Genomic DNA, 12500 nt, shown 5'->3' on the forward strand with positions numbered 1-12500 from the left:
TGGTGGACCTGAGGGCACCGATGAAGCCTGCCCCAATCATCATGACAGATCAGGGGATGGACCTAACTTCTCTGGCGTCTGATTCAAGGAGATACTCCCTTGGTTCCGAGCAACCGTCAAGTCGACACACATTAGTGCAGCCTCTTATCATGAACTTGAATTCACAAGAGCAGCCATACGTGGCGGTGTCGACCCCGACAACGGTGAGCGTCACAGTAGCGGCTTCCATGTTTATATCAGGGCCAAAGGTGTACGGAGATCCACTCCAGATGGGATCTCGTGTGGATCTCGGACAAGGTGTGGGAGCAGCGGTATGTCTAACCCAAACCAAACCTCCGGTCACAGACCCATCCATTCCCAAAATCGATGCCTGTCTGGAGGACCTGGGTATCCAGCAACAGCAGCTGCAATTACAGCAGCAGAAGCTTCTACAGCAGCAACAGCTCCTTGAGCAGCAACTACAACAACACCAACAGTCCTCCTTCGCTCGCTACAACCTAGCTAACCAAGTCCAGCCGTTGTTGTTGAAGAAAGACCTCATAGTGAACCAGACCAGTAGTGGCAGTACCCAACCTGTAGTTAGTGTCAGTGCCATTCCAAGAGTAGCTCCCCTCCCTCCACAACCAGCTCCAGGGGCTACTCCACCCACTAGTACTCCACATGACCTCTATAGTGGGGTAGTCTTAGAGTTGAAGAACAAGCCCACGGTCATGAACCTGTCCACAGGCAAGCCCCATGTCATGATGGTACAACTGGATGAGAGCAACGCGTCACAGTCGACCACAGTGACTCAGCTGGTGAAGCGAGATGAGCCACCTCCCCCTCCTCCCCAGGTCCTGGATCTAACTGGACAGATGAAACCAGAGAACCAAGTAGCCTGTTGTGATGTCGTTTACAAACTTCCCTTCGGGGGTAGCTGTGCAAGGTCCTTTGCCCAGAAGCCTACAACAACTACAACAGACAAAGACCCAACCACTGAACTTACGCAAGTGTCCCGACCTCCCCCTGCTCCACATTATGTTGTAGGTCAGCAGCAGCAACAACAACAACAGCAACAGCAACAGCAACAGCAACAGCAACAGCAACAGCAACAGCAACAGCAACAACAACAACAGCAGCGACAACAACAGCAACAACAACAGCAGCAACAACAACAATTGGGAAAAGATGGCTTCCAGGCAGCTGGCATGCAGGGAGTTCCAGAAGATTGCAAGTCATATACCTTAGCCCCTCCAGGAAGGAGTCAACCCTCCATATCTGACAACAACCTGTCTGACGCAGGGCTTCAGTATTATCAGAGGACTGACCCAGGGGACTTGGCTGTGGACCTGAGCACCGTGAATCAGGCCTATCAGGGTGGGTATCTTGGCATGGGGGCGCAGTATGGATCCTACACTGACCTGCGCCATCAAGGAGATGTCGCTGGCCCCCCTCTCCCGCTTAGGAGGTATGGCTCCATGTCCAACATAAACGCAGATTACGGCTATGGCCCATCTGACCTGGCAGGTGTACAGGACTCCAACCTGGCCCAGTACAGTGCCACGACCGCCAGGGAGATCAGCAGGATGTGTGCGGCTCTTAACTCGATGGACCAGTTTGGGAACCGGTATGCTAACTCCGCTGAGCTGATGCAGTACGCTGGTGGACGAGGAGCGGTCTCTGCAGGCAGGCTCAACCTACAGCAAAGCTTAGCGTCGATCCGAGCCACCCTTCTGTATGGCCCTGACGGGAGGCCCACTGCACATGGCCACGCCCTGACCAACCTGATCAATGCCAGACAGGCGAGTATACGAGCCTTGTACCCCTCTGCTATGAGAGGAGCTGACGGCTTGATCTACTCTACCATTAACACCCCTATAGCCTCTACCTTGCCCATTACCACCCAGCCTTCCTCTGTCATGCGGGCCACGCCAAGAGCAATATACCGACCGTATCCTGCAGGCGTGACGGCTGTACCATTGGCTAGCCTCGCCAGGTTGCCTCACGTGACCCCAAGGATGCCTCTGTCCACGCAGGGACCCTACCGGTACCCTCCACCCACCAACCAGTTCCCAACAACAGCCCTGGCCCCTGCTGGAATTGTACCTGACACAAGTACCTCTGTCCAGGATGCTCCGGTCTACCTTGGGAAGCCTACGTCAACCGTCACGGTGCACACTGCTACAGGCTTACCGCTAGTGCAGCCTGTCACTCATCTGGGTGCGCAAGCTGTACCAGTAGCCGGTGTCCAAACGACCGCAATGCCAATTCAGTCGGCGGGACTCCCCGCGAACCAAGAGATACAGCAGTGTCAAATCCCGATGCAGAATGTCACAACAGGCCCTCAGGCACAGCCTCAAGTCCAGTCACAGATATCTCAGCAGATGCAAGCCCAAATGCATTCCCAGATGCAGGCCCAAATGCAATCCCAGCAACATTTGCAAACTCAGCAGCTACCAGTTCAAACTGAAGCTTTATCCCTGACTCAAACTCAGTCTAAGCCCCAATCGATAACTCAGCCACAGCCACAGGCATTAGTGCAGCCACAATCCCTGCCCCAAGCTACCCCGCAAGGTGCGCCTGTAGCAGCAGCCAGCACCACCCTGGCGGCTCCCATTGAGCCGGAGAAGGAGGAGGAGCGCCTGAGGCTGCAGCAGGAGCACCTACTGCAGCTGGAGCGGGAGCGAGTAGAGCTGGAGAAGCTGCGGCAGCTCCGCCTGCATGAGGAGCTGGAGCGGGACCGCATGGAGCTGCAGCGGCACCGGGAGAAGGAGCAGCTGATTGTGCAGCGCGAGATCCAGGAACTGCACACCATCAAGCAGCAGGTCCTCCAGCAGCAGCAGGCCGAGCGGGAGACCCAGCTGGTCATGCAGCGTGAGCAGCTCGCCCAGCAGAGGATGCAGCTGGACCAAATCCAGTCCCTGCAGCAGCAGCTCCAGCAGCAGCTGGAGGAGCAGAAGCGGCAGAAGACGGCGGTGGTGGAGGCGGCGGCGGTGGCGGCGGCGGCAGAGGCGGCGGCGGCATCTGCGGCGTCCGCAGCCGCGGCGGCCGCAGCCACGACCACCCAGGGTGCCATGCAAGGGATGATGGTCGGAGGAGGAGGAGGAGGAGGAGCGGTGACCCCCCAGGGCTTCATCATCTGTGACCAGAGCGGTCGCGTGATCCAACAGGACGGCCAGAGTGTCCAGTTTTGGCAGGACGGCCAGGTGGTGCAAGCGGTGGTGGCCGCCAGGCCTATCCCCAGCTCGGCCTCGGAGATGTCGCTGAGGACCAGCGATGACCAGTCTGAGTCGAGGGCCATGAAGAAGCAGAACTCGATGCCTCGTCTGAGGGAAGGTGCTGAGGAGGAGCCGGTGAGGAGGATCACCGACAGCTGCGTGCAGACGGACGAGGAGGATGGCGAGGACAGGTACATGAACCGGCGCCGGCGGACCAGGCGCATCGCCGACTGCAGCGTCCAGACTGACGACGAGGACCAGGCGGAGTGGGAGCAGCCTGTGAGGCGCCGGAGGTCACGCCTCCCCAAGCACTCGGAATCTAGCGCCGACACCAAGTCGGAAGGCCCGCTGTCCAAAGTGTCTTCCTCCAGCATAGCCGTTCAGACCACCAACGACTCCTCGTGCCAGACCGAGCCGGACCAGCTGGGCCGGGTTTCGCCCGCCATCCACATCACCATGGCCGAGACCAACAAGGTGGAGCTGCTGCACTACATCTCGGCCCCCGAGAGGACCCAGAAAGGAGAGAGCCTGGCCTGCCAGACAGACCCGGAGGCCCAGTCTCAGGGCGTGGTGGCCCCACAGCTTAGCGTGCCCACCACCATCAGTCCCTACTCCACCAGTTTGCAGATGGTGGGCTCTAGCCCGGCCGACCCTGCCTCCCCGCGGCTCCAAGGAGTGGCCAAGTTCGAGAGGCGGAAACCGGACCCTCTGGACATCGGCTACCAGCAGGGTCAGCAGCAGAACGAGTCCCCGTCACGCCAGCCGCCCAAGTCCCCCCAGGTGCTGTACTCCCCGGTGTCCCCGCTGTCCCCACACCGCATGCTGGAGACCACTTTCGCTTCCCAGGAGAGGCTCAACAAGGCCCACGTCACGCCCCAGCAGAAGGCCTTCACCGCAGAGTCGCCCCAGCGCCACCAGACCCTGCCCAGGCCCATCAAGAGCGTGCAGCGCTCCATGTCGGACCCCAAGCCGCTCAGCCCCACGTCGGAGGACCCCGCCAAGAACAGGTTCTCGCCGTACCACCAGCAGGCGCTCTCCAACAGTCAGGTATATAGTCATTTATGATTGTCACCATTATAACTCTGACCTTGAGGTAATATTGTGCTTTTATCTTTTTTATTATGATCAAATGTCCCTAACAATAATTTATTCTCTTTTTTTTTTTACCGGGCAAGTTAGTAAAGAACAAATTCTTATTTACAATAACGGCCAGCTAAAGGCCTGCTGTAGGGGTGGGGGTTGGGATTAAAATGAAATAAAAAGGAGGACAAAAATGGACCAACAGCAACAGAACATGATAGCAGCACAACATGGTAGGTAGGAACATGATAGGTGCAGACATCAGCACAGAGGACAAAAAAAATCCATTAACCAGCCACATGGTAACTCAAATTATTGATTTGTGATCTCATATTCATTTCACTAGAAGATTGATGCAACTCAAATTACTATGAAGTTGTCACATCTTCTGAACATTAATGTTCCAAAGCAGATATAAAATATGCAAATATATACAGCGAGAACCTATATACGTTTTGACTTAGATGACGTGCCAAGAATATTAATGTATTTACAGGGTACATACAGTACAGTACAGTAGCCTGTTCTTGGTAGGAGGAGGAGAGGAGAGCGTGTGAGCACAGATGCACCACACAGGGCTTGGCATCAAAGCACACAACAACAGAATGTTCTCAGGAGAGCAGCTGTCTATGCCAGGCACCAGGAACCATCCCTCTCACCCTTTCTCTCTCCCTCTCTCTCTCTCTCTCTAAAGCATTCTCTCTGGTCCCTCTTTCCCTCAGCTCTTCTCCTCCTTCTCTACCTCTGTCTGTTTCTTCTCAGCACAATTTTTTTTTGTGCAGAATTTTCAGTTTCATTTTTTCCTGTTACCCTCTCAAACCTTTCTCCTCTCATTTCCCTCTCCCATCCCATTCTCTTTCTCTAGCCCTCTCTCTCTCTCCCTCTCTCTCTCTCACTCTCTCCCTCCCCCCTCTCTCCCACTCTCTCTCTCTGCCCTGCCATCCTGTATTTTCTCTGTGTCATGTTCACCCGTCTATATCTGGCAAAGCCCTCAGAGATGCCAGAGGGACTCACAGCATGGAACAGTCCTGCTGTCCTGCAACTCGTTCGCAGCTGGTCAAAGTAAAGTCTGATTCTGACTCTGCATTCGGTGTGTGAAGGCAGTCTGAAGAACTGAGACACACAGAAATCACAGGAAGATTTCAGAGATGCTTGGCTTTGTTTGCACTGGCTGGTTAATACTAAGAATATGTCTCTCTCATGGATACTCTTTATGTTCACCATGGGTCTACACAACTCCTAAATTGTAAGTAGCCGTAAGAGTAGTCGACTTGAACTTCCATTTGCATCTTTATATAACTCAACTTTACTATATATTTGCTAAAAATTGCTCTTAAGCGAGTGTTATTGTGGACACTGATATTTGACGTAAGGGCATGTTTTTTGAGAAATATGAAAAGGACTGTGATACTATTATGACTGGGAACTAATAAGATCTGATTCTTTATACAGCATAGCATCCACAACGTTCCCTCTTCATGTGAAGTATATTAACATTGGTCTGTCAATCTCTTCACATTACTGTAACATCTTACATTTGATGTGTACGTTTCATTTTCATTAGACTTAAAAAAAAAAACATTATTCCTCCAAGACATTATTGATTTTATGACCATAATTGCAGACTATTGTATCTTCAGAATTGTACTTGGCATTGAAACTGCTCCGCACTAAGATGTATTTTCATCTTGAAATAAAATGTTACTAGCCCGTTCAGTCACATCAAGGGACAAGGAGAACAGAGAACCGCAATATCAGAGCACCTCGTGCAATTAGTCCGACTTAACACGTAACACTTAACACATGTCGTGTTGACTCTGCCTCTCTGCCTCCCCCTCCGCCCAGATGGCCTCCCTCCAGCAGCAGCAGAACTCTCTGATGAGGAAGGTGAAGAGGACGCTGCCCAGCCCACCTCCAGAGCAGATCCCCCTGCCTATCGTCACCCCGGCCATGTCCCACATGTACAGCTCCCCAGGCATGCCCCAGAGGGTCCTGCCCCGGCCCTCCCAGGGGGTCACCAAGGCGGGGCTGCTGAGCGAGCTGAAAGCCGTGGAGCAGGAGTCCACCAAGCTGCGCAAGCAGCAGGCGGAGCTGGAGGAGGAGGAGAAGGAGATCGACGCCAAGCTGCGCTACCTGGAGCTGGGCATCACCCAGCGCAAGGAGACGCTGGTGAAGGAGCGCGAGCGCCGGGAGCTGGCGTACCTGCGCTGCATGGGCGATGCCCGCGACTACATGTCGGACAGCGAGCTCAACAACCTGCGGATGGTGGCGGCGGCGGGGACGTTCGACGGCAACGGCCTCCTGGCGCGGCCCAGCACCGCGCCGCTCAGCCAGTTCACCAACGACCTGGGCGGGGCCTCGCCGTATCCCTCCACCTCCACCTACGTGTCCTACCCCTACGCTCCGAGCCAGCCCACGCCCACGCCCCAGCCGCCCGCCGCCTACCAGCAGATAGGCTTTCAGCCACCCCAGTACCCAACCGCCTCCCAGCCCCAGCCGGGCACCTTCCAGCCCCACCCCCCGGGCTACCAGACCCAGGGCGGCTATGGCTACGGTCAGTCGTCCTACCAGGTGGACCTGGCCATGCAGCAGCAGCAGCAGCAGCAGCAGCAGCAGCAGCACGGCCACTTGGGCTTCCAGCCTACCGGCGCCCCCTTGCCCTACCCGGGCCAGCAGGGCCCCTTCCAGCCCAGCCAGGGTCTGACCTTCCAGCCGCAGGCCGAGATCCTGACCGTCCACCAGCGGCTCCGGCAGACCTCGCTGGCCGACCTGGAGCAGAAGCTGCCCACCAACTACGAGGTCATCAGCAACCCCGCGGTGTCTGTTGCCACGTCGGCCCCGGACGCCGTCTTCGGCGGCTCCGTCTACTCCTCCTCCTCGGTGCCCGGCGCCATTGTCGTCGGCTACGGGCAGTACCGCCCGGCCGAGCCGGGCCTGACGCACGCCGCGGACAGCCCCACCGCTGCCTACGCGGCCGACGGCGTCTACGCTGCCAACTTGGAGCAGAATATCCCCAGGAACTACGTCATGATCGACGACATCAGCGAGCTGACCAAGGAGAGTGGTGGCGGTGGCGGCGGGCAGCCAACCGACGCCTTGGGACACCCGGCGGGTCGCTACGGGAGCGAGAACGGCCCCGCCCGCGGGAACGTCTACGGGGAGGAGGCCGTGGATGCGTACGGAAGGCCTACGGGCACCTTCGGCTACCACCAACAGGGGGCATTGGACGGCAGAACCAGCACGGCGGCGAGCGGTGGCCCCGGGTCGTCCTACTACTATGACGACTACAACAAACACGCCGGGACGCGCGGTGGCACCGGCGCCGGCGGCTCCGGGACCCAGAAGCATCCGTCCAAGAACCTGGCGCCGGCCGTCGTCTCCTCCTCCAAGCGCAGCAAGCACCGGAAGCAAGGCATGGAGCAGAAGATCTCCAAGTTCTCGCCCATCGAGGAGGCACGCGACGTGGAGTCGGACCTGGCCTCCTACACCATGACCACCTCCACGGGCGGCAGCTGCACGGTGGTGTCCCGCTCCAAGAAGCTGCAGGACGACATCGCCTACGGGCTGAAGAAGAACGCGTACGACCAGCAGAAGTACTACGGCAGCTCCAGCCGAGAGGCCCTGGAGGAGGACGAGCGGGTGTACGGCCCCGGCCGGTCCCGGTCGACGGGCTACGGCATGGACAAGATCTCGTCCAGGGACACGACGGGCTACAGGAGCAAGTCGTACGAGCGCGACGCCATGGAGAGGTCCCAGCGCGGCAACCGCAGCGGCCGGCCTGCCGTGAGGAGCCAGAACTCGGAGGAGGAGAGTCCGCTGAGCCCCGTGGGGAAGCCCGTGGGGATCGGACGGGGCGGCGGCAGCGTGCTGGACCCCCAAGACGTACGGAACCAGTACGGCTCCAGCCACTCGCTGCCCGATGTCCAGGACCACCACATGAAGGACCTGCCCAGGAGCCACATCTACAAGCCGGATGATCCGTACCTGGTCGACGACATGCACTGTGCCGTGTCGGACAGCGAAGGTAACTGGTGCTGAATGCCAAATGGCCGCCTGAGTACTGTGTGTTGGAACGCCTCGCTCCTGCTCTCTCCGCCGAAGGAGACGCTGCATGTCACATGTTAAAGACGCAGGAGCGACAAGATGGCTTCCTTTGTCCTGTCTCGTGAAAAAGGCGGTGAATGTTGTGCCCCGATGCATGAACGCCGTATTTGCCTGTTTCGTTGTTTTTTTTTTCTTCATTTGTGCATGCTTCCGACTTTTTTTTTTTTTTTTTTTTCGTGACGTTGATGTCTTGTGATTTTACAAAACATGGTGGCTGATTTTTTTTTTTTTGCTGTTCGATGCTCTGAAAGTCATTTTTTGCATGTTTTTGGGACTTTTTTTTTGGGTGCACTGCATGGCTTGAGTCTACATGTCTCTCATTTTCACATACTGCAAAGTTCAAACAGAAGGAAGTTACTTTTAATCGTTGTTTTGGTTCTCCAATAAGCCTATCATTTGGGTCAAGAGGAGACTGACTGGTTTGAGAAGCCGAGGGAGGCGCGCTCCGACCGCTCCAGGCACCACGGCGCCGGAGGCCACGCCTCCACTGCCAGGCGTGGGAACGTGAAGCACACCTACCACGACTACGACGAACCCCCGGAGGAGGAGCCCTGGCCCCAGGACGAGTACGGCCAGCCGCGCCATTCCTCCTCGGGCCCCCGCGACCATCGGCACCATGGCAGCGGGGGTGGCGGCGGCGGCGGTGGCGGCGGCTCTGCCGGTAGACACTCCTCCTCGCGCCACTCCTCCGAAGAGCCGCGGTCTGGCCGCTCGTCGAGGACCCACCCCAAAGACCCGTCCGGCCGCTCCGAGGGTCGTGGGTCCTCCTCCTCTTCCTCCGGCCAGAAGCGTGGCGGTTCTGACTCGCGCTCCTCCCAGGGGAGCCCCCGGGACTCCGGGGAGTACGCCTCCAGAGACCCGGCCGCAGGTCACCACCACGGCGCCGGGGGGCGGGGCCAGAGGCAGCCTGGCTCCTCCTCATCCTCCTCCTCCTCCAGGAGACAGGACCCATCGGCGGCGCCCAAGCAACAGCAGCCGCAGCAGCAGACCCAGGGCCAGATGCTGCCCCCTGGTGGACAACTCCGCACCGGCAGCCAGCCACAGTCAGGCAGGCAGCCTGGTGCCCAGCAGGCGGAGCCGGGCCAGCACCCTGCCCAGGGGCCGGGCCAGCCGGGCCAGCCGGGCCAGAGGGTCCAGCAGCAGGCCCTGCAGCACAGCCAGCCTCCCCAGGGGACCGCTGCCACTACCGGAGGGGCCCCACCCACCACCGCCACCACGGGCCCAGGAGGGGGGGCTGCCCAGCCACAGCAGCAGCAGCAGCAGCAGCAGCAGCAGCAGCAGCAGCAGCAGCAGCCCAAGCTTGGCCAGAGCCCGGTCCAAGGACGACCACCAGGGGGCGCTGCAGGACCCGCAACAGCTCAGCCAGCACCCGCTGCCGTGAGTACCTCAGTACAGAACGAAATAGCACAGGCTGCTTCTAGAGTCCAATAGATGGGCTTTGCATATATTATATATTATTATTACTATTATTATTGTTGTTGTTATTATTATTATTAATAATAATAATATATATATATAATATATAATATAATATTATAATAAATATGTATATATATAGAGAGAGATTATATATATATATACAGTACTATAGTAGTGTGATTATATACAGTACTAGTGTAGTGTGATTATATACAGTACTAGTGTAGCGTGATTATATACAGTACTGGTGTAGCATGATTATATACAGTACTAGGGTAGTGTGATTATATACAGTACTAGGGTCGTGTGATTATATACAGTACTAGGGTAGTGTGATTATATACAGTACTAGGGTAGTGTGATTATATACAGTACTAGGGTAGTATGACCCATGTGTGCAGCAGTGTTGTGCCATGCACACACACCTCCCTTCAGCTGAGGACAGAATCCTCCCTGTCTGCTGTTCTCTCCTTGTACAGTATCTTTCTCTTTATGTGCTGTTCTCTCTCTCTCCCCCTCTGTCTGCTGTTCTCTCCCTCTCTCTCTCTCTCTCTCTTTCTCTGTGCAGTTCTCTCCGTCTCTCCCTCTTTCTGTGTTGTTCTCTCCGTGTCTCTCTCTCTGTGTTGTTCTCTCCTAGTCTCTCTCTCTCCGTGCTGTTCTCTCTCTCTCTCTCTCTTTGTGATCTAAGAGCATGAGCGAGACGTCTAATGTTGTGTCTCACTCATTTCTGACTGGCAGGCCAAAATGGAGGCTGCCCCCGTGGCGGCGGTCGGGGGGGTGAAGGCGGCGGCCCCGGCAGCAGCAGCAGCAGCAGCAGCACAGCCACCCAAGACGACCACGCCCCCCCTGACCGGCATCGGTGAGACAGCTGACGCACACTCACACTGGGGTGGACGGCACTGGACTTCACACCCACGGCCCCTTCAACTAGCTCTCACACATGCATGAACACACACACACACAGACACACACACAGACATACACACACACACACACACACACACACACATATACACATGTGCACACACACACACAAACACACACACACACACACACAATCACACTCTTTATGTCTTACACAGAATTTAACACCGTCATGCATGTCTGTGATGGTGGCATTATGCCTGTGTTCCCCAGTAGAACACGCACACACACACATATACACACACACACACACATACACACACACATGCACGCAGGGACACAAACACACAAAGGCACGCAGACACACACACGCAGGCACACACTCACTCACACACACACACACACACATATACCCCACTCTTTATATCTGACACTTTTGAAACAGTCCCTCACACCATGATGCACACCCCAGTGTGATGCACACCCCAGTAGTGAGGGTAGTGACTACACACACACACACTCTCACACACACACACACACACACACACACACACACACACACACACACACACACACACACACAATCACACTCTTTATGTCTTATACAGACTTTGAAACACTCCCTCACACACCCTCAAGCATGTCTGTGATGGTGGCATTATGTTTGTGTTCCCCAGTAGTGACGATAGATAGATAGCTAGATAGATACAGTAGCTAGATAGATAGATAGATAGATAGATAGATAGATAGATAGATAGATAGATAGATAGATAGATAGATAGATAGATAGATGGATAGATAGATAGATAGATAGATAGATACAATAGACAGATAGATAGATAGATATATATATAGATAGATAGATAGATAGATAGATAGATAGATAGATAGATAGATTAGTAAGCATAAAAAAGAGGAAGAACAGGGACTATAAACAACCATATGTAAAGCATCTGTACGGTATAGCATAGAATAAAAATAAAAATATGCACATACATCCAGTCTGTATAAATAGATGTCTAGGAGTTCACATATATACACAGTACTGTACTTACAATACATGCATCCAGGCTGTATAGATATATCTAGTTTCATTTAATTTCAAACCTTTATTTATACTAGTAAAGCACTGAGGTTTCCCTCATTTACAGTGTTGATGACGAGTTCACACAGATACACAAATAACAACAGAACAAATACAATATACAATAATTATTATTATTAGTATACGCATATATACATACACACACCGCCGCCACACTCAGAACGCTCAGGCGTTGCTAGACAGTGTGATGGCTGCTGGGAGTGACGGTTGACGTCGTTGTGTTTGACCTCCGTGGCGCCAGGCTCCAAGGCCACCCCCGGGGGGATCGGCAGCAGGCCCGGGGGTATCGGGAGCGGAGTGGCCCCGGGGCCGCCGCCCGCCGAGGGGGAGAACGTCCTCACCAAGATGCTCCAGGGGGGCGCGGCCGAGCAGGCGGGCAAGCTGGGCGACGGTAAGGACAGGGGCGGGGCTCCGAGAGAGAGGGTCAAAGGTCAGACACATGCAACATAGATGTATTCTTATGTTTACGTTTTTCAGCGACTGTAGTTTTGCACCCTCTGCCTAGTGTTTTCACTCTCGGTAAATGTTGTGCGTTCACAATGAGCGAATTAATGAACAAGTGAATGAATGAATGAATGAATGAATGCATGAATGAATGCTGTAAAAATAGCTCTCACGGTCACAGCATTTTGTAGGCTACACCATCAATTAGCACATCCTCTTAATTCAGTACAATGTACAGCAGTTCCTTCAACGTGACGTTTGAAATGCCATTCTCTCTCTCTCTCTCC

At 55.0% G+C, this 12500-nt stretch overlaps 1 protein-coding gene across 1 annotated transcript in view; it reads left to right on the forward strand.

Moving 5' to 3' along the window:
- bsnb (bassoon (presynaptic cytomatrix protein) b) overlaps window positions 1-12500 on the forward strand; it is a gene marked incomplete at both ends in the record, with an annotated part of 82983 nt that overhangs the window by 70434 nt on the left and 49 nt on the right. The window contains 5 exons of the mRNA XM_084445761.1: window positions 1-4244; window positions 6123-8301; window positions 8770-9758; window positions 10539-10659; window positions 12011-12160. The exon at window positions 1-4244 is cut by the window's left edge and continues 2404 nt beyond it. Coding sequence (XP_084301887.1) covers window positions 1-4244; window positions 6123-8301; window positions 8770-9758; window positions 10539-10659; window positions 12011-12160 — 7683 coding nt within the window. The remainder of the gene's footprint in view (window positions 4245-6122; window positions 8302-8769; window positions 9759-10538; window positions 10660-12010; window positions 12161-12500) is intronic.

Source organism: Borostomias antarcticus (assembly GCF_949987555.1).
Source record: "Borostomias antarcticus genome assembly, chromosome: 11".
In the NCBI taxonomy this organism is placed as follows: domain Eukaryota; kingdom Metazoa; phylum Chordata; class Actinopteri; order Stomiiformes; family Stomiidae; genus Borostomias; species Borostomias antarcticus.